This window comes from Wolffia australiana, chromosome 2 (genome assembly GCF_029677425.1).
Source record: "Wolffia australiana isolate 7733 chromosome 2, ASM2967742v1".
Taxonomy (NCBI): Eukaryota; Viridiplantae; Streptophyta; class Magnoliopsida; order Alismatales; family Araceae; genus Wolffia; species Wolffia australiana.
In genome coordinates this window covers 21,987,691-22,003,676 of record NC_135836.1, presented here as the reverse complement: position 1 = coordinate 22,003,676, position 15,986 = coordinate 21,987,691, and the positions used below count along the sequence as shown (strand labels likewise).

The window sequence follows — 15,986 nt, the reverse complement described above, 5'->3', positions numbered from 1 at the left end:
AAGCTTGGGATGAAGAAAATGATTTTAAACGTGAAAAATACAATTTTTGGGATTTTTGTAGATTTTTAGGTAATTTTCATAATACCCTATGATTTAAGTTAAGCTAAAATACAAGGAGAAAGACAAAATCATATTTTTAAACTATTTTTTCTATTTTCTCTTAGAAAATTAATCAGAAATAAATATTTTTAGAATTTTTCATAATTAATTTACATAAAAGACTATAAATATTAAAAACGAGAGATAGAGATTTTTAAAGAATTTTTTAGGTGTTTAAATGACTTTAAATAGATTATATGACTTTTCTAGATTTTTTCCTAATTTTTTCAGATTTTTTCAATACAGAAAATAATTTTTCTGAATTTTCTAATTTTTAATAACTTTTAAATACTAAAAATATGGTATTTACCTACTCCAGCGATCGGCGGAGCGGCGGCAGTGGTGGCAGTGGGGCGGCGGCAGCAACGGCGGCAGCGGCGGAGCGGCGGAGCGGCGGCGGCAACGGCGGAGTGGCGGCGGCAACGGCGGTGCGGCGGCAGCAACGGCGGAGAGGTGGTGGCGCCAGCGGCAGGCCACATGGGCCGGCGGGCTTGCTGTGGCTCGTATAGGGCTGGCCTTAGTGGGTGAGCCCACTAAGGTTAGCCCAATTTGGCTAAGTGAAGACTTAGCCAAATTGGGCTTAAGCCTTATTGGGCTTAACCCAATGGTCAGGACTTAGCCGATTTGGCTAAGTCCTGCACAGGGCTACCCTGTGCCCTGCGATCGTGTGCGCTGGCTGCACGCAGACCGGCGGGCAGAGGGCTGTCCCTGCTGCACGGGCACCGCATGGCACCTCACGGTGGTGGCTAGAAGACAGAAAATCTGAGTTTTGAAATGATAAAAAATGATATTTTAATGCGATTTTTTTGGGGTTCAAATTAGGGCATGCTTGAGGATTTAGAGAGATATAGGGAGATATTTTAGAGGGAGAAAAAAATGTTTTTAGAGAGATAAAATGTCGAAATGAGAGGATAGAGAGAGAAAATGTAGAGATGGTGTAGAGAGAGTTTGAGAGGGAATTTGAAGGTGTAGATGAAGGAGATTTTTTATGGAATTTTTAGGGGGCGAACTATGGATATGGATTAATGTCTAGAGAGAGAAATAACAGATTCTAGAGAGAGAAAATGTCCGAAATGAGGAGATAGAGAGAGAAAATGAAGAGAGAGTGTAGAAGGACTTTGAGATAGAATTTGGATGTGCAAATGAAGAAGATTTTTTATGAAATTTTTAGGGGAGTAACTATGGATATAGATGAAGGTCTAGTGAGAGAAAAAAATTCTATTTTAATGAGAGAAAGTAGAGAAAATAAGTGTTTAGAGTGGGAAAGTGATGGATTTTAAGGGTAAATGGATGGGAAGTGATGGAGAAAGTAACCTAAGATCCTAAAGCCTCAATGCAAGTTTACTGAGCCCTCAATGCTTCCCCTCAAGTATGGATCCTTATATTTTGCCAGGATCAGGCATTTTTCAATGCAAATAAGAGACGAGATTAAGAGAAAACTTCAATAAACTCACATTAAGCAGGTTGAACAACCTGGATTCTGAAAAATGCCTTGTCATGTTGGCCAGCCACTAGCTAGAGCACGTCCAGAATGAGGGAAAATGAGGGAGAAAAAGTCTATTTATACATTGAGATAATTACTAAAATACCCCTTTGGGCATTATCTATTCTCTTTTCTTGCCATTTTGCCTCTTTTCTCCATTGATTGAGAGCTTTGTCTTGTAATTTCCAGTTTTTTTGTTTTGTAAGGTGTTTGAAGGCCCAATGGGTAGGTCAGGTCGTGACCCAAGACCCTCTGATCTCTCCTTTAAAAGCCTACAACACCGTTTCATCATTTGCAGCCCATTTTGATAATCACTAAGCTCCCAAAAATCCTCCAATTTCCTAAGAATTGTATCTTCTAATTCCTATAAATTTCTGCACATTTGGAACTATAAAAGACTCATCAGTTATCAAACTGATTGACTTCATAGAAGTCAATGAAGTAAGTGAAAAATAATCATAATGTGCAAAAGTTGGAATTTCTAGTCAATGCATAAATATTTGGTTAATTCAAATAGTAACATGATAAATTATAAATTAATAATACTAAAAACATCTAAAATGTATGAAAATATATGTTCATTTATCATGTTATCAATGATCGATAAGGTTTTGATAGTTGACCATACCCTAAGTCGTCCAAGGAGCGTCAAGTGGATGAGGGATTATACATACACGGAAATCGATGATGAATAGGTTTCATGAGTGAGTCGATACACACTCCTTTGTATCTTCTAGGACACGAGGTGTAGCTTGGCACCCCACGTGTCGGAGACTCGACCTATCGATTGGGTTAAATCGATCCGACGTTAATTAATCTATATGATGATATAGTTAATTAATTTGGAAGGCCAATAAAGGTTATTGGGCAGCTGGAGTCGTTAACTAGACTGATAGATGAGCCTAGATGGTCACACGCAGATGGTCTTTTGGACGTCAGAAGATATACTAAAGTTTGGGGGGGTTTTATGAAAAATACCCACATAGTATAAATAGGGGAAGGCCCTGAACGAAATTCACCCAGGCCGTAATTGTTCAAAGGCCTTCTCCTTCTTCTACACTCGTCCCACAACCCTCTCCATGCCCGATGCGATTGGAACGGCGTAACGACGAGGGTGGAGGGAGAACGGGGCTTGTCAAGGAGAAGGAGGAGATTCGACGGGCCGAGGATCGCCTGGATACGTCTAGAGGCTGCACACGTGAGTAGCTCGGCTTGTCTCACTCCGGGATCCAGGAAGTCACAGATGCGATCCGTGCGAAGGTACTTCATTTTATTATTTTTGTTGATGTTGTTCGATTTGTTCAAGTCTTCTCCTGCGAATCGTTTTCATTTATTCATCCATGTCAATGCCTCTAGAACTCAACAGTAAGTGGCAAATAAGATCTTAATGCTCTGGACGCAACTCACGAATTCTCTAGAGATTCAAGTGATGGGCGCATTAACCAAGAGTTGACTTTAGGTGGAGGAGACATTGACTTACTCCTTGGGTTTGTCTCTAATGAGGAGAATGTCGTTTTCATGGTTAACGTAGACAAACTTCTAGTCCGTCCTGTGGGGGTCCTCTAGTTGACCCTCGATTCTCAACAATTTTGCGCAATTTTTGACTCCATGTGTGAATTTTTTTCTCCTTGTGAAAATTTTGTTTGGTTTGTGCGAATTGTTCTAATTGTGAGAATTGTTCTATTTGTTCGAATTGTTCTAATTTTTTGAATTGTTCTAATTGTGCGAATTTTGTTCGAATTGTGTGAATTGTTCGAACATCTGTTCTAATTTTCTCACAAAAAAGGAATGGAACAACGAACAGGTCCTTGTGCGGTTCTTTTGTGCGAATTTTTTGTTCGTTTTAAACTAATAGAACATAACTACCATGTCTAATGGAAATTATGTTCAACATGCATACTCATCGTCTCATAACTTGTCAATTTAGAAAACTACGCTGCTAGAGGATAGACATATTGCTTATATAATTGATAAATTAACTGAAGTAGTGAAACTCATGCATAACAGATTTGAATTTTTTTTTATTCAGCTTGTGCTATATATTACAATTCATGTCATCATGGATCATGTTAATGTTTATCCATGATAAATTTCAGGTCTTGATAATTTCAGAAAACTGAATATTGCTTCCTGTTGTACTAATAGAAGAAAACACTATATTGTTTATGGTAATAATGCTTCATATAATCCTAATAGAAGGAAACAGTTTATTGTTTATTGTAATAAATTGGTTCCATATAATTGACGTCACGGATGACGGGTCATAATCCGTCCTTGAACCCTAGGCCAGTATTTAAGTCTAGTAATATCATTTCTCGATCTTGGCTGCGTAGATACCGAGTAAAAATTACATCTTTGGCAGTGTTAGAATCGGAGTTCTTTCAACGTATCCGCCTCGACTATGGCGTCGGAGAGTTCTTTCAACGTATCAGCCGAAGTAGAGAGTTTCCTCTGCGACAGATTGTTGGATTCCAAGCAGCCAATTTCCGAGCGCTTCAGAGCGCTCTTCTCGTTGCGCAATCTGAGGGGTCCCGGCCCGCGGGAGGCTCTGGTTCGAGGTTTCTGATCTCCCCCTCCCAATATGAATTATTGGAATTATTCCTCTCATTGGCGTGCTTGTCTAATTCTGTTTTTTTCTTTTTATTATTCGGGGGGGAGGGGTTCTATATTGGGTTTCGATTGCTAACTCTGTCGATACGCGTCAATTTTTGCTTTTTACTTCTATTTTCTCTCTGTTCTTTGTCTCCCGGATCGTGTTCTCGCTGCGATCTTACGGTGCGAAACCAATATCATCCTAGTCGGATGATATTGAAAGTTTCCACTAAATTTTATATTTTTATCACTTTGGTTTCGATTGAATGATGAAATAGTTAGATACCCAGCCAGCGGGATTGGGAGTAGTATAATTTTCGTCGTAATTTTGCTCCCTGCTTCTGTTTTCATCGGTAATATCAATAGAATCTAGAAATCATTTTGACTCAGCTTTGAATGTCAACGGGTGGTCGTCACTGTTTTGTCAACAGCTTGACATCTTTTGCTCCCAGTTCCTTCTAAAGAACTATTACAATTCTGAAAATAGGCGAAAGAGTCTTATCTCTGCAGTTTTCCGAATTTTTTACTTTGCCACTGGGCGTAGGAACAACGTGAATGCGAAGTGAAATACTTATTTTGTTACTTAATTTACAGCATAGTCTTTTTTTTTTTGAAAGAATTTACAGCATAGTCTTTACTGGACTATCTAAAAAATGGTGGCTTGAGATGTGCAAAGACGATTCTATTTCCTTCCGTCTACCATGGAATAGGAGTATAATGATTAAACGTTTTTCAGCGACGAGAGATTCATCAAATCTGCTGGCACATGAAGCGGCATTTGCTCTGGGTCAAATGCAGGATGTTGAAGCTGTTTTGTCCTTAGAGCAAGTTCTCTGTGATCTCTCATTGCATCCTATTGTTCGTCACGAGGTATTAAACTTGTCCCTCTTCCATTTTTTTCAATATCTGGATCTTGTGGCTGGAGTCCGACATTGTCGTTGTCATCGTCATCGCTCATGTGACAATGACGATGACGAATTGTCATCATCTTTTCTACCAAGGATGATGATGTCTCACGAGTGTTATTATCCATGGTACAAACGTGTCACAAGTTGTCTTATAAGAACTCGGAGCAGATCTCTATCAAACTATATAATCCCTTATGTTAAATGACGATGATGAAATGTCATCTTCTTCTCTACCAAGGATGATGATATCTCATGATTGTCATCGTCCTGGTACAAACGTATCACAAGTCGTCATCGTCAACAATGAGGAGAATCTTCTTGGTCTCCTCATCCTCAATGGCTGGAGGTGGAGGTAGCGTATGCAGACAATGATGCAAACTTCATGGTTATTCAAAACCTGTCATCGTCATCATCCGCAGCGTGATTGACAATGATGATTTAGTCATCACCATTTTGATTGTTGCCACAGACAAATGCCGCTACTGTTGCTGCTGCTGCTGATGATGAGGGCTAGGGAACGGCACGTCCGGGACGTGACGCCCCGGATGTGACGGGACGGATGACGATCCGTGACAGACGGTGACGTGGCGAAAGTTTCGTCACGTCACCGTCCCGTCACACGTCTTAGGATTTCAAAAAAATCTGTCACGTTCACGTCACCGTCATGGTTTGCGGCATCCCCGTCACGTCCCCGTCACCAGAGAGCATCCCCGTCACGTGTGACAGGGAAAACACTCATGCAGAGGGGAGAGAATTGGATGGGCATATCTCCAATTACCTTTGTACGACATCCTTTTGCGTGCGCGAATTAATGCAGGGACTTTTCTGCAAAATGCCAAGAAATCGAGTTAGCAATACCGCGTGGCGAAAGCTCGGCCGTCGAAAAGCTTAAATCTAACAATTTTTAAGCTTTTTTGGTCATTTTTAAAAATCCGTCATCCCGTCACGTCACTCGTTTGAGGCCCTCCATCACCGTCGCGTCACTGTCATGCCCAGTTTGTCATCCGTCATCGTCACTGTCACGGGCCCCCAATTTCGTCACCGTCACGTCATCCATCACATTGCCGTCACCGTGACATGTGATGTGACGGATGACGGCTGCCGTTCCCTAATGACGGCAATGATGTTGTCATCGTCTCTCATCAGCTGAGTGAGGTCTACAGCGGGAGAGTGGTGAGAGGCAATGATGATTTCATCATAGTCATCTTCAACCTGGTAAAGACTAAGGATGGGGATGACAACGACTCGTCGTCATCGTCCTGATGGCAAACACTTGGAGATGCTTCAGCTTCTGAAGTAGATTCGTCCTCCCATCGTCAATGTCATCATTTGCTGCGAGTGGCGAGTCGTCATCCTCATCCTCATCTCTGGTGGCAAACAAGTGACTATGGCAATATGTCATCGCCATCATCATCACCAGACCATATTTGTGGCATCGGCTGAAAATGTCTTGAATCAGGCGGCCGAAGCCCTTGGCGCGATTGGTCTGGAAAGTGTTATCCCGTTATTGACGAAGACCTTGGAGTCTGACCCAGCACCAGAAGTCAGAGAGACGTGTGAATTGGCCATCAGTCGAATCAAAGAGCAGAAGAATAGTGTGAAGAGCGAGGAGAAGATTAGTTCACCCTTCCACTCCGTCGATCCAGCCGCACCCTCTTCTCTAACTACTTCAGTCGATCAACTAAGGTATCCCTTTCGGTCACATTCTCACCGTTCATCAGAAATGTAAATTTCTACAGAATAATTTGTGAAATATTGTGCGTATAATGTGCAGGAACGTCCTCCTGAGCGAAGAAGAGAGCATGTATGAGCGATACGCCGCCCTCTTCGCACTGCGCAATCGAGGAGGGGACGCTGCCATCAGTGCAATAATCTCATCACTGCGCGCCAAGAGTGCTCTTCTACGGCACGAGGTGTAAAAGAAGGCTCTTCTCTCTCTCTCTCTCTCTCTCTCTCTCTCTCTCTCAGTGGATATATATTTTCTAAACGAAGCAGGCTATCGGGTTTTATCATCTGTTTATCTTGTTTTAATTCAGGTCGCCTACGTCCTGGGTCAGCTGCAGGACAAGGAAGCCATCTCCGCGCTCTCCAAAGTTCTTGAAGATGCAGACGAACACCCGATGGTCAGGCATGAAGCCGCTGAAGCTCTTGGATCCATCGCCGGTAATTTTTCTTTGTTTGTTTGGCCATGAATATAAAAATTTCTTGTATTGATCATAATCTTTATAAAAATCAGACGGCGCCAGCGTTGATCTTCTGAAGCGATTCGCCCTCGATCCCGAGCCCCTCGTCGCGCAGAGCTGCGAGGTGGCCTTGAACATGCTGGAATTCGAGAGAGCCGGCAAGTCCTTCGAGGTCAATCCTACCCGTTGACCCTTATTCCGTTCTTTGTTCTTCTATTCGTTGACCTCGCTCTATCTCTGTGCGCAGTTTCTGTTCCTCCAGACGCCGCTCAAGGTCAACGACTGAAAACCAACGCTACACTCGTGTAACCGACGAAACGTTTGTTTCCCAGAAAGAGAGAGAAAAAAGGGATGTTGACTCTAGCGCCGTTAGTCAACGCAAGAGTCAAAGTCAAAGGCGGCGCGCTGCTGCTCGTAGCGGCAGATGTAGTTGAGGCCGACGAGGAGGTCGCAGAGGGCGGCCTCGGTCTTGTCCCTGTCGGCGAAGTAGAGCGTCTGGAGGAGGATGACGTGGCCGGCCGGGGCGAAGACCCGGCTCCGCTCGAAGTTCCTCTCAGCCTGCCACGTCACCATGTGGTGCGCCACGGGGGACAGCCACGTCAGCAGCCCGGCCAGCCGGCGCCGCCAGTCGAACGCCACGGAGGCGTCGTAGATGGCGAGCTCCCTGGCGGAGCGGCGGAGCTTCCGTCGCAGCGCCGCCCGCAGGCTGGCCGGCAGCATCTCGTACAGAACGTCCCTCGCCTCCTCCCCGACGAGATGCGGGTACTGAAGAAGCTTCTCGATGATGATGACCAGGTTGGAGTAGCGGAGGGCGAGAGCGGCGCCGCCGACCGTGGACGGCGGCGCGGCGGGGGGCGCGGCGGCGCCGGCGAAGGCGCGGCGGATGCGGGCGAGGAGGGTGCAGACGGCGCGGGCCATGAGGGGGGCGATCTCGCGGGGGGTGCGGTTCCAGAGCGAGCCGGTGGTGCGGGGCTTGGGGGTTGGGTCCGGGCGGAGGGCGGCGGTGGCGGCGGCGAGGCGGGCCATCTTCTTGACGGCGGCGTCCATGGCGCGGGCGGGGAGGAGGCCGAGCTGGGCCGGGTCGAGGCGGCCGGCGAGGAGGTCGGCGAAGACGTGCTCGAACCCGGCCAGGGCCGGGTCGGGGCAGCGGCGGCCGAGCCGGGCCACGACGGCGGCGACCCGGGTCAGCTGGTCGAGCTTCTCCGCCGCGACCAGGGCCAGGAGCTGGGGCTCGTCGGCGGAGACGAGGTGGCGCACGGCGGCGGACCGGAGGACCTGGTCTCTGAGCCGCGCGAGCGCGGCGGGGGTGAGCGAGCGGTGCAGCTGGACGGCTTTGAACATGGCGCCGGCCACCTCGAAGGACAATATGCCGATGGTCGCCGGCGGCTGCATCGCGCGGGCTCGGCGGCTCGCATGGCGGCCGCGCGGGCCGGCGAGTTTCAAGTTTCAACCCTCGTCGCACGCGCGTGGGGGGGCAAAGAGAAGAGGGGAGGGGGGGTGTGGAAAGGGGCCTTTACTGTACTGCCCTTGTCGTGGGCGGGGGTCCCCAGACGCCATTAATGTCTGCCGGGGAGCTCCAATTTTGGATTTTGAAAGGGAAAGAGAAGTCGTTTCTGTCTGGACTGCCGTCCATTCCATCTGACAGCATTTAAAAGGGGGCATCGTTGCTCGCGGAAGAATCGCGTAGGTGGGTCGGAAAGCGACCGCGTTCCTCCCAGAGATGTTCGTCGTCGCCGGCAATTTTTCTTTTCTGTCTGGTACGCTTGTTGGCCCGATGACGGTCCTTCATCCGTCATCGTCCGCAGCACGACAATTGTAGACGGGGGGGGGCTCAACTGTTGTACACTGGAAAGACAACGGTGGTGAACGGGGGTGACGTGGACTATTGACTCTCGTGGAAGGGTATGAGTACAGTCTACGAAAGGGAAGGGAGCGATGATTTTCATTGACAACAGGGATGACGATTGTCGTGGACGGGACGATACCATATTAGAGCGGGATGATGATCGCCATTCACTGTTAGTCATGGGACTGAGACTGTGGTAGACTGTTAATGATAATCAGGGTCAGATGATGGTCTCTCTGAAATGAAATGAGATGGACTGATGACTAAACAATTATTAGTCATCCTTCATTCTTGGAAAGACTAGTGATGACGGTAGAACGTGGAAGATGGACTGGACGGGACTATTTTCTTATCCAAGTGGACTAAAACTATCCTGCCCCTTGAAAAGTGCCGGATCATCTGGGATGTGGACGATGGACAGGACACGACGAAGATCGTCCAATCTGCGTCCCCGCAGTAGTATAGTGCCGGATCGTCTGGGACGTGGACAATGGATGGGTGTGACGAAGATCATCCCATCCAACATCCGGAATAGGTGCAGGGACGTGTACTGGATGGTTTTTTGTCTGAGTGGACGAAAACCGTCCTGTCCGTCTGTCTCAGGAAGATTTTTTTGTCCTGGAATAAAAAAACCGTCCACTCTGTATTCCAGCAGTATAATGGCCATTGTTGACTTGGACTATGACCATCCGTCATTTGTGGTGAAATGAAATGAGACGGACTGATGACTAAACGGACATTCATTCAGCCCCGTCCCCACCGTCCAAAATCGTCATCCGTCATTAAACCAACAAGCCTGTTAATTCTTGGTAGCCATCAGCCCAAACCAGCCCGGCCCAATTCCAAATCCCTGCAACTAAAACCCTTGCAATTTGCAAAACCCTGGGTCAGCGGAGGGGAGAGAGATTCTTGCACGGGCGACTCTTCCTTCATGAAGGGAGCTCTCTGCTCGATCCATGCTCAGGGAGCATCTCAGATTAGGGTTCCAAGCTGAGGCTCGAATTTTGGCGTCGTCTCCTTCCCAAGATCTCCGGCGAACTCCGCTCTGTAATTTGAGCTCCGTCTCCCGCGGAAGGGCGCCAAATGGAATCGGCGGAGGTTCTCTTCTCGCCTGCGTCGGCAAAGTGGTGCGAACTCTCAACTGGAATGTCGTCAAGAAGATGGTGTTATCAGAAATCGTCCGCAGGTATGGCCGTCTCCACGCCATGCAGAGCTTCGGAATCCTCCTCGCCGTTTTCTCCTCCGCGAGGATGCTCAGGGCATCGCAGCGGCTCTGCAGGAAGATCATTGATTATCACAAAATTGACAATGTTAACGCAATGGTTGGATCGCTGGTTGCCCTGGTTAGCGCCTCACGGGGTGCCCTAACTTTGCCTTGGGTTGTATCCTCCATGATCAAGGCCTACGCTGATCGAGGAATGGTCGAAGAAGGCGTTGGGTTGCTACGATTCGCGAAGGATGTCGGGACGGAGGTTGATTCCCGGGCCTGCAATTTTATGCTCAAATGCGTTGTCGAAAGGGGGAAGGCTGATCTGGCCTGGTGGTTGTTCTCTGAAATGAAGAATTCCGGTCCTTCGCCGAATTTGTACACCTTCAACATAATGGTGAGCTTCTTCTCTAGAAAAGCTTCCTTGGATTTGGAGAAAGCCAGGGAAATTCTTATAGAGATGGAGACGAAGGGCTTCTCCCCGAGTGAAGTCTCCTACTGTTCATACCTCCAAGGACTCTGTCATGGCGGTGAATCTGAATCCGCCTGGGCTTTCCTCAGAGACCTGGTTAACCGACGACTGCCCTGCAACACTCGCTGCTTCAATGCTGTTCTTCAAGCATTCTGCCAGAGAGATCAGCTTTGTAGAGCTCGTGATGTTGTTCGTGTGATGGGGGAACTGAAATTCGCCCCCGATTTATACAGTTACAGCATTCTGATTGACGCTGTTTGCAGAAATGGGAATCTTCTCGAGGGTATAAATCTGCTCGAGAAGATGGAGTCTGCTGGGATTAAGCCCAGTTTGGTGAGCTACAGCTCGATTTTGTTTGGTTTGTGCAAGATCGGTCAGATGGATAGAGCAGTTGAGATTTTTGAAAGGATGAAGAACTGCGGGTACGATCACGACGAGGTTTCTTATGCCATCGTCTTGGATGGACATTGCAAGGCAGGGAATTTCTCGAATGCCCTTGATCTTATCGGAGAAATGGTTAGGAATAATCAGAAACCCGATTTATTTCACTACAACAGCCTGATTTCTGTTTACAGCAAGGCAGGACGATTGAGTGAATCATTGCAGGTTATTCAACTCATGAAACTTAACGGCGTTTCACCTAATGCAGTCACTTGCACGATTCTTGCGGACGGGTTTATTAAGCAAGGATTTGCAGAGGAATCTCTAAGGATCGTTGACGAGCATCGACGTTCAAGCGGGATCATCAACAACTTCATGTACGGTGTGTTGATCAGTGGTCTGTGCAAGAACAGAAGGATTAGCGATGGTTGGGTGGTAATAAAATCGATGGAAGAATCGGGATTGGTTCCAGACGCGGTAATTTATTCCACGTTGATCGAAGGTTTTGCCAAGTTTTTTAAATTAGACGAGGCTTTTGGATTGTTCGGGAGGATGATGAAGCATGGGATCCCGCCCAATGTCATCACATACACCAGCCTGATTAACGGTCTTTGCAAGAACCGCAGGATCTTTGAAGCTCTGGCTATGTTCAGAGAGATGGGCAGAATGGGAATAAAACCTGATGTGGTAGCCTTTACTTCGATTATTGATGGGCTTTGTCGGGCGGGCGATGTGGGCATGGCGTGGAGATTTTATGAAATGATGATGGACAGCGCGATTCATCCTGATGTAGTGGCTTTTAGTGCTCTGATTGATGGGTTTTGTCGGACGAATCAGATGGATAAAGCGAGGGTCTTAGTCGGTGAAATGAGGAAAGCTGGTGTTGTTCCTAATCTGAAGACCTACTCGTCATTGATCTATGCGTATTGCCGCAATGGTCAGCGGGATGAAGCTGCCAAGTTATTTCAGAAAATAAAAAATGAGGGTTTTTTTTCTTCCCCTGGAGTTGGATGAGATTTGATGGACTTCTGCCCAACTATGAGTCTCTCTCTCTCTCCCTATCTGTCTAAATATCTATCTATCAATCCTTTTTTTTATAACTTATTTGAGTTTCTTGAAGATATAAACTTTCGTCCAAAACATTTTGAGTTTCTTGAAAGTATTAATTCATCGTTTGATGTATCTTTTTTAAAAAATGAGTATATATCTCTCCATCATTAGATAGAGAGAGAGAGGGAGAGGTGTTATGATGAGAATATGCATCATGATTTTTTGATAATAATTCTTAAAAGGATATGATCATTCAGTAATTTATTCATCCATGTTTCAAACCCAGATTCTTGCGGCCTCCAATCGGAAAAGTGGTTCCCCGAAGCCGCCGGCATCAGAGAAACGGGCTGGAGTGGCCAACATGACCCACCATGTTACATTTTCTCTGGGTACTTTTCAGGAATAGTTTTGATCACATCATACTGATTCAAAAACTATTTCTACTTGTTAATATGGATTCCGTGTCATACGCAGGAATTTCGGCTGGGACACGCCAGACTCTGACTTCGGGATTATTAAAATCCCATCTTTAAGTTCATCTGGAATCGTCGATCTCCGCCGTCGTTCAATGAGATCACAAGATGGAGTTTCTCGTTTTCTTGCAGATTGTGGAAATCCCCAATTCTATTTAACCAGGATTATTCAACTGATTTACAATTGTATGCAAAGTATGAATTATGTTGGGACCCATGCAAAGATAAAAAGCTACAATTTTTTGCCATTTGTGCGAGGAATTTCTGATTTTTAAAATATTTTAGAAAGTTAAATCCTACGAACTACAGAATAATAAATTGATTGATGAGGAGGGAGTGGGGGGCGGGGTTAGTTTTGGAGAGGCAAAGTTGTCATCTTTGGGGGCCCTTTTTCTCCTCTTTTGCACAGCATCTCGAGGGTGATCTTGATCTTCTTCTCGCCTCCCGGAGACCCTTCTCGCTATCCGATCTTCAGCCTTGAGACGCGAGCAAGATGTCTTCTCCAAGCAAGCGCCGAGAGATGGACCTGATGAAACTGTAAATGCCCCTGAATTCTTTTTTTTCGGTCTCATCTTCTTGCGATTTTCTTGAACTCCTTTGCGAACTTTTTCCCGTCGCGTCGTAGAATGATGAGCGATTACAAGGTCGAGATGATCAACGACGGGATGCAGGAGTTCTACGTGGACTTCCACGGCCCCAATGAGAGTAAGAATGCCCTTTTACCCCTGATAATAATCTCCTCTACCCCGGTTTCAGGGAACTTCATTCTTTAGTCTTGGATCATCTTGATTCTTCATGGGTTAATTTTCGTTCTTGGTTTGTCGGTTGGATTTTGTAAACTTGTCCGAGACGACCGGATTCACCGACTAGAATCTGTAGATGATCCTGCGGCCGATATTCGGTCCGACTTGTCCGCGATTCCCTTTTGGTTCGATTCTTTCTTCGTTTATTTTCTCTTTTTGTATTCTATGAATGTCTTAGGTCTTTACCAAGGGGGCGTGTGGAGGATAAGAGTGGAATTGCCGGATGCTTATCCTTACAAATCTCCTTCCATTGGATTCATAAACAAAATATACCACCCAAACGTTGATGAGATGTGAGTTTTTCAACGCCCTCAGTCCCGAAAAAACATGTCAACGTTCTCCAAAAATTCCCTGTGATCATTCTGGTGTTGCTGAATTCAGGTCTGGCTCGGTCTGTTTGGACGTCATTAACCAAACGTGGAGCCCTATGTTCGGTTTGTCATTTTTGTTAATCTAATATTCTTTCCGATTTTTATTTTTGAGTTTGCTTTAATTTAACACTTTCGCATGTATTAATTTTGTGCCCATATTTTCTGTACTTTTCAGATCTTTTGAATGTCTTTGAAGTTTTCCTTCCACAGCTACTTCTGTATCCTAACCCTTCTGATCCTCTAAACGGAGAGGCTGCTGCGTTGATGATGCGTGATAGATCTGGCTATGAGCAGAAAGTGAAAGGTATACATCCTAAGGCTTTCCTTTTCGGTTTCCTTCATCATCTTTACTAACTTTTCAATCAGCCATTGGCTCTTTTTTTTTGATTTTATACGAAATTCCATCTGAGTTTACTCTCCCGTTTTCCATATCTTTAAATGAGACGCGTTGTTTGTGGGGTTTTTTATATTGATGAGAAATTTTCCCACGAGATGCTACTGGAATTCAGGCTGAAACTTTTCCTCTTTGGTTAAGGTTCATGATGATTCATATCGTTTTGCAGAGTTAAGAGCATCTGTGGGATTGTAAAAATTCTTATCAGGGCTGCCCCCCAATTATTTTTCAAATCTCTCCATTTTTGCGTATGATCTTTTCACTCTGTCGAATTCATGTCTTTAACCCACTGGTGTCCTTCTGTGCTTCGATTCTTAATGAAGAACACCCGTGTTTCTGATTTTCGAGTAGCACCACATTCGGATTTAGGAATCATGCAATTCGTCATGGGTATCCTATTATTATCTAAGCGTTCAGTTGTAGGCATTACCAAAATAGTACATCCCCTTTAATTTGATGTTGTTATGCCTGATCATCTGCTAACTCAACTCTTCATACCCCTACAGGGAATCTTACCGTTTGTTTCCATTGTAACCCCATATTCTCTGAACCTAAAGGCCAAACATTGCATACGACCATTATAAACTTTGACTATGTACCCTGCTGTTCTCTAATTTCAAACATGGATCGTTTTTGGGAATATGTTTCCTCCGACGAAATAGAGAGCAGTCAATGAGGACCGTAGAACTCTCGTCTGGATTGACAAATCTGGTCTTAACAAAATCAGTGTTCGGGTTAATTTCGTATCTTATTTTCCCAGCCAAAATCTTTTTTTTTTCATAATTTGTCAATTATTCCGGAAATATTTCTTGTTTGTCTCCTCAGAATACTGCCAGAGGTATGCCAAGGCAGAAGACATTGCTGGGCCAGCTGAAGAGAAGTCCAGCGACGAGGAACTGAGCGAAGAAGACTCGGACTCTAGCGACGAGGCAGTCGCAGGGAAAGCAGATCTCTAAGAACGCCATGACCTCTTCCTTGTACATTTTATTTTTACAATCCTTTTAAAATCCAATGAACGAAATGAAAAAAGGGAGACACCACACTCGTCTCTTGTTCTCTTTAGCTTTGTAAATAAGTGACCCAGCTCCTCTTCTTGCTATTGGGTGCTTGATAGCTGGTTTGCATTTTCATTTTTCCCTAATTTATGGCAGGATGTCGTAATCGGCTTACTAATTTGAGTGCATTATTCTCCCATCTCATGCCTCATTTGAGCACAGAATTGGCTAATTATTTTGTTAGATTAGTATTGTACTATCCTTTAGAATGGTATGCATTTTTATCTTGCAAATGATATATATCTGGATGTTCCAGCTATTGTTAATATTCTCATCTGGAAGTTCAAATGTCTCAGAACAGTCTACTCCAGAGATTTCTGCATAACCTTTGGTTACTATGTATCCAACTGTCATTCTATTTCACCAGATCATTATTCATTTCATGTTGAATTTCTCGATGCAGAGTATGGCTTATCTCATGCCACATCTATGCATACATAAATTTCATCTCCTTAGGTTCATATCATCAGTTGAAGTTATCTAGCATCCCAAAAGGTTCATAGCATCAGTTGAGATTATATTTTGTGTCATATATATTGGATCCTTAGCAATGAATCAAAATATCCTTGGTTGAAGTTGTGTCCTGACTTCTGGTAAATGACTCTCAATTTCACCTGTTAATCTATTTTGATAGAAATTTTTTAGCGGAGCATGCTAGAATCCATCTCA

General features: G+C 45.1%; 4 protein-coding genes across 4 annotated transcripts; 3 read left to right on the top strand and 1 right to left on the bottom strand.

Moving 5' to 3' along the window:
* Nucleotides 1-3,911: 3,911 nt before the first annotated feature.
* On the top strand, nucleotides 3,912-7,628 carry LOC144700106 (ARM repeat superfamily protein). The gene is made up of 7 exons (XM_078571501.1): nucleotides 3,912-4,140; nucleotides 4,911-5,044; nucleotides 6,542-6,768; nucleotides 6,857-6,995; nucleotides 7,119-7,245; nucleotides 7,319-7,437; nucleotides 7,513-7,628. The coding sequence occupies exons 1-7, from the start codon at nucleotides 3,984-3,986 to the stop codon at nucleotides 7,549-7,551; spliced, it is 942 nt and encodes a 313-aa protein (XP_078427627.1). The 5' UTR covers nucleotides 3,912-3,983; the 3' UTR covers nucleotides 7,552-7,628.
* Nucleotides 7,572-8,785, bottom strand: LOC144700104 (protein PSK SIMULATOR 1-like). Its single transcript, XM_078571500.1, has one exon. The coding sequence runs from the start codon at nucleotides 8,655-8,657 to the stop codon at nucleotides 7,635-7,637; it is 1,023 nt and encodes a 340-aa protein (XP_078427626.1). The 5' UTR covers nucleotides 8,658-8,785; the 3' UTR covers nucleotides 7,572-7,634.
* A 1,163-nt stretch (nucleotides 8,786-9,948) lies between these two features.
* On the top strand, nucleotides 9,949-13,175 carry LOC144716425 (uncharacterized). Its single transcript, XM_078591529.1, has 4 exons — nucleotides 9,949-12,156; nucleotides 12,508-12,610; nucleotides 12,696-12,945; nucleotides 13,104-13,175. Exons 1-4 carry the CDS (start codon nucleotides 10,068-10,070, stop codon nucleotides 13,173-13,175), a joined length of 2,514 nt encoding a protein of 837 aa, XP_078447655.1. The 5' UTR covers nucleotides 9,949-10,067.
* LOC144700103 (ubiquitin-conjugating enzyme E2-23 kDa-like) lies at nucleotides 13,044-15,403 on the top strand. Its single transcript, XM_078571499.1, has 6 exons — nucleotides 13,044-13,231; nucleotides 13,320-13,399; nucleotides 13,676-13,790; nucleotides 13,879-13,931; nucleotides 14,044-14,172; nucleotides 15,088-15,403. Exons 1-6 carry the CDS (start codon nucleotides 13,188-13,190, stop codon nucleotides 15,216-15,218), a joined length of 552 nt encoding a protein of 183 aa, XP_078427625.1. The 5' UTR covers nucleotides 13,044-13,187; the 3' UTR covers nucleotides 15,219-15,403.
* The last annotated feature ends 583 nt before the right edge of the window (nucleotides 15,404-15,986 follow it).

Excerpts from the sequence above, each read along its gene's own strand:
- LOC144700106 (XM_078571501.1), top strand. The coding sequence starts at position 3,984 with ATGGCGTCGGAGAGTTCTTTCAACGTATCAGCCGAAGTAGAGAGTTTC. Across the intron at positions 4,141-4,910 it reads GCGGGAGGCTCTGGTTCGAG|CGACGAGAGATTCATCAAAT; the intron begins GTTTCTGATCTC and ends AACGTTTTTCAG. Across the intron at positions 7,246-7,318 it reads AGCTCTTGGATCCATCGCCG|ACGGCGCCAGCGTTGATCTT; the intron begins GTAATTTTTCTT and ends TATAAAAATCAG.
- LOC144700104 (XM_078571500.1), bottom strand. The coding sequence starts at position 8,657 with ATGCAGCCGCCGGCGACCATCGGCATATTGTCCTTCGAGGTGGCCGGC.
- LOC144716425 (XM_078591529.1), top strand. The coding sequence starts at position 10,068 with ATGCTCAGGGAGCATCTCAGATTAGGGTTCCAAGCTGAGGCTCGAATT. Across the intron at positions 12,611-12,695 it reads CCATGTTACATTTTCTCTGG|GAATTTCGGCTGGGACACGC; the intron begins GTACTTTTCAGG and ends TGTCATACGCAG. Across the intron at positions 12,946-13,103 it reads GCTACAATTTTTTGCCATTT|CATCTCGAGGGTGATCTTGA; the intron begins GTGCGAGGAATT and ends TCTTTTGCACAG.
- LOC144700103 (XM_078571499.1), top strand. The coding sequence starts at position 13,188 with ATGTCTTCTCCAAGCAAGCGCCGAGAGATGGACCTGATGAAACT. Across the intron at positions 13,400-13,675 it reads CTTCCACGGCCCCAATGAGA|GTCTTTACCAAGGGGGCGTG; the intron begins GTAAGAATGCCC and ends TGAATGTCTTAG. Across the intron at positions 14,173-15,087 it reads CTATGAGCAGAAAGTGAAAG|AATACTGCCAGAGGTATGCC; the intron begins GTATACATCCTA and ends TTGTCTCCTCAG.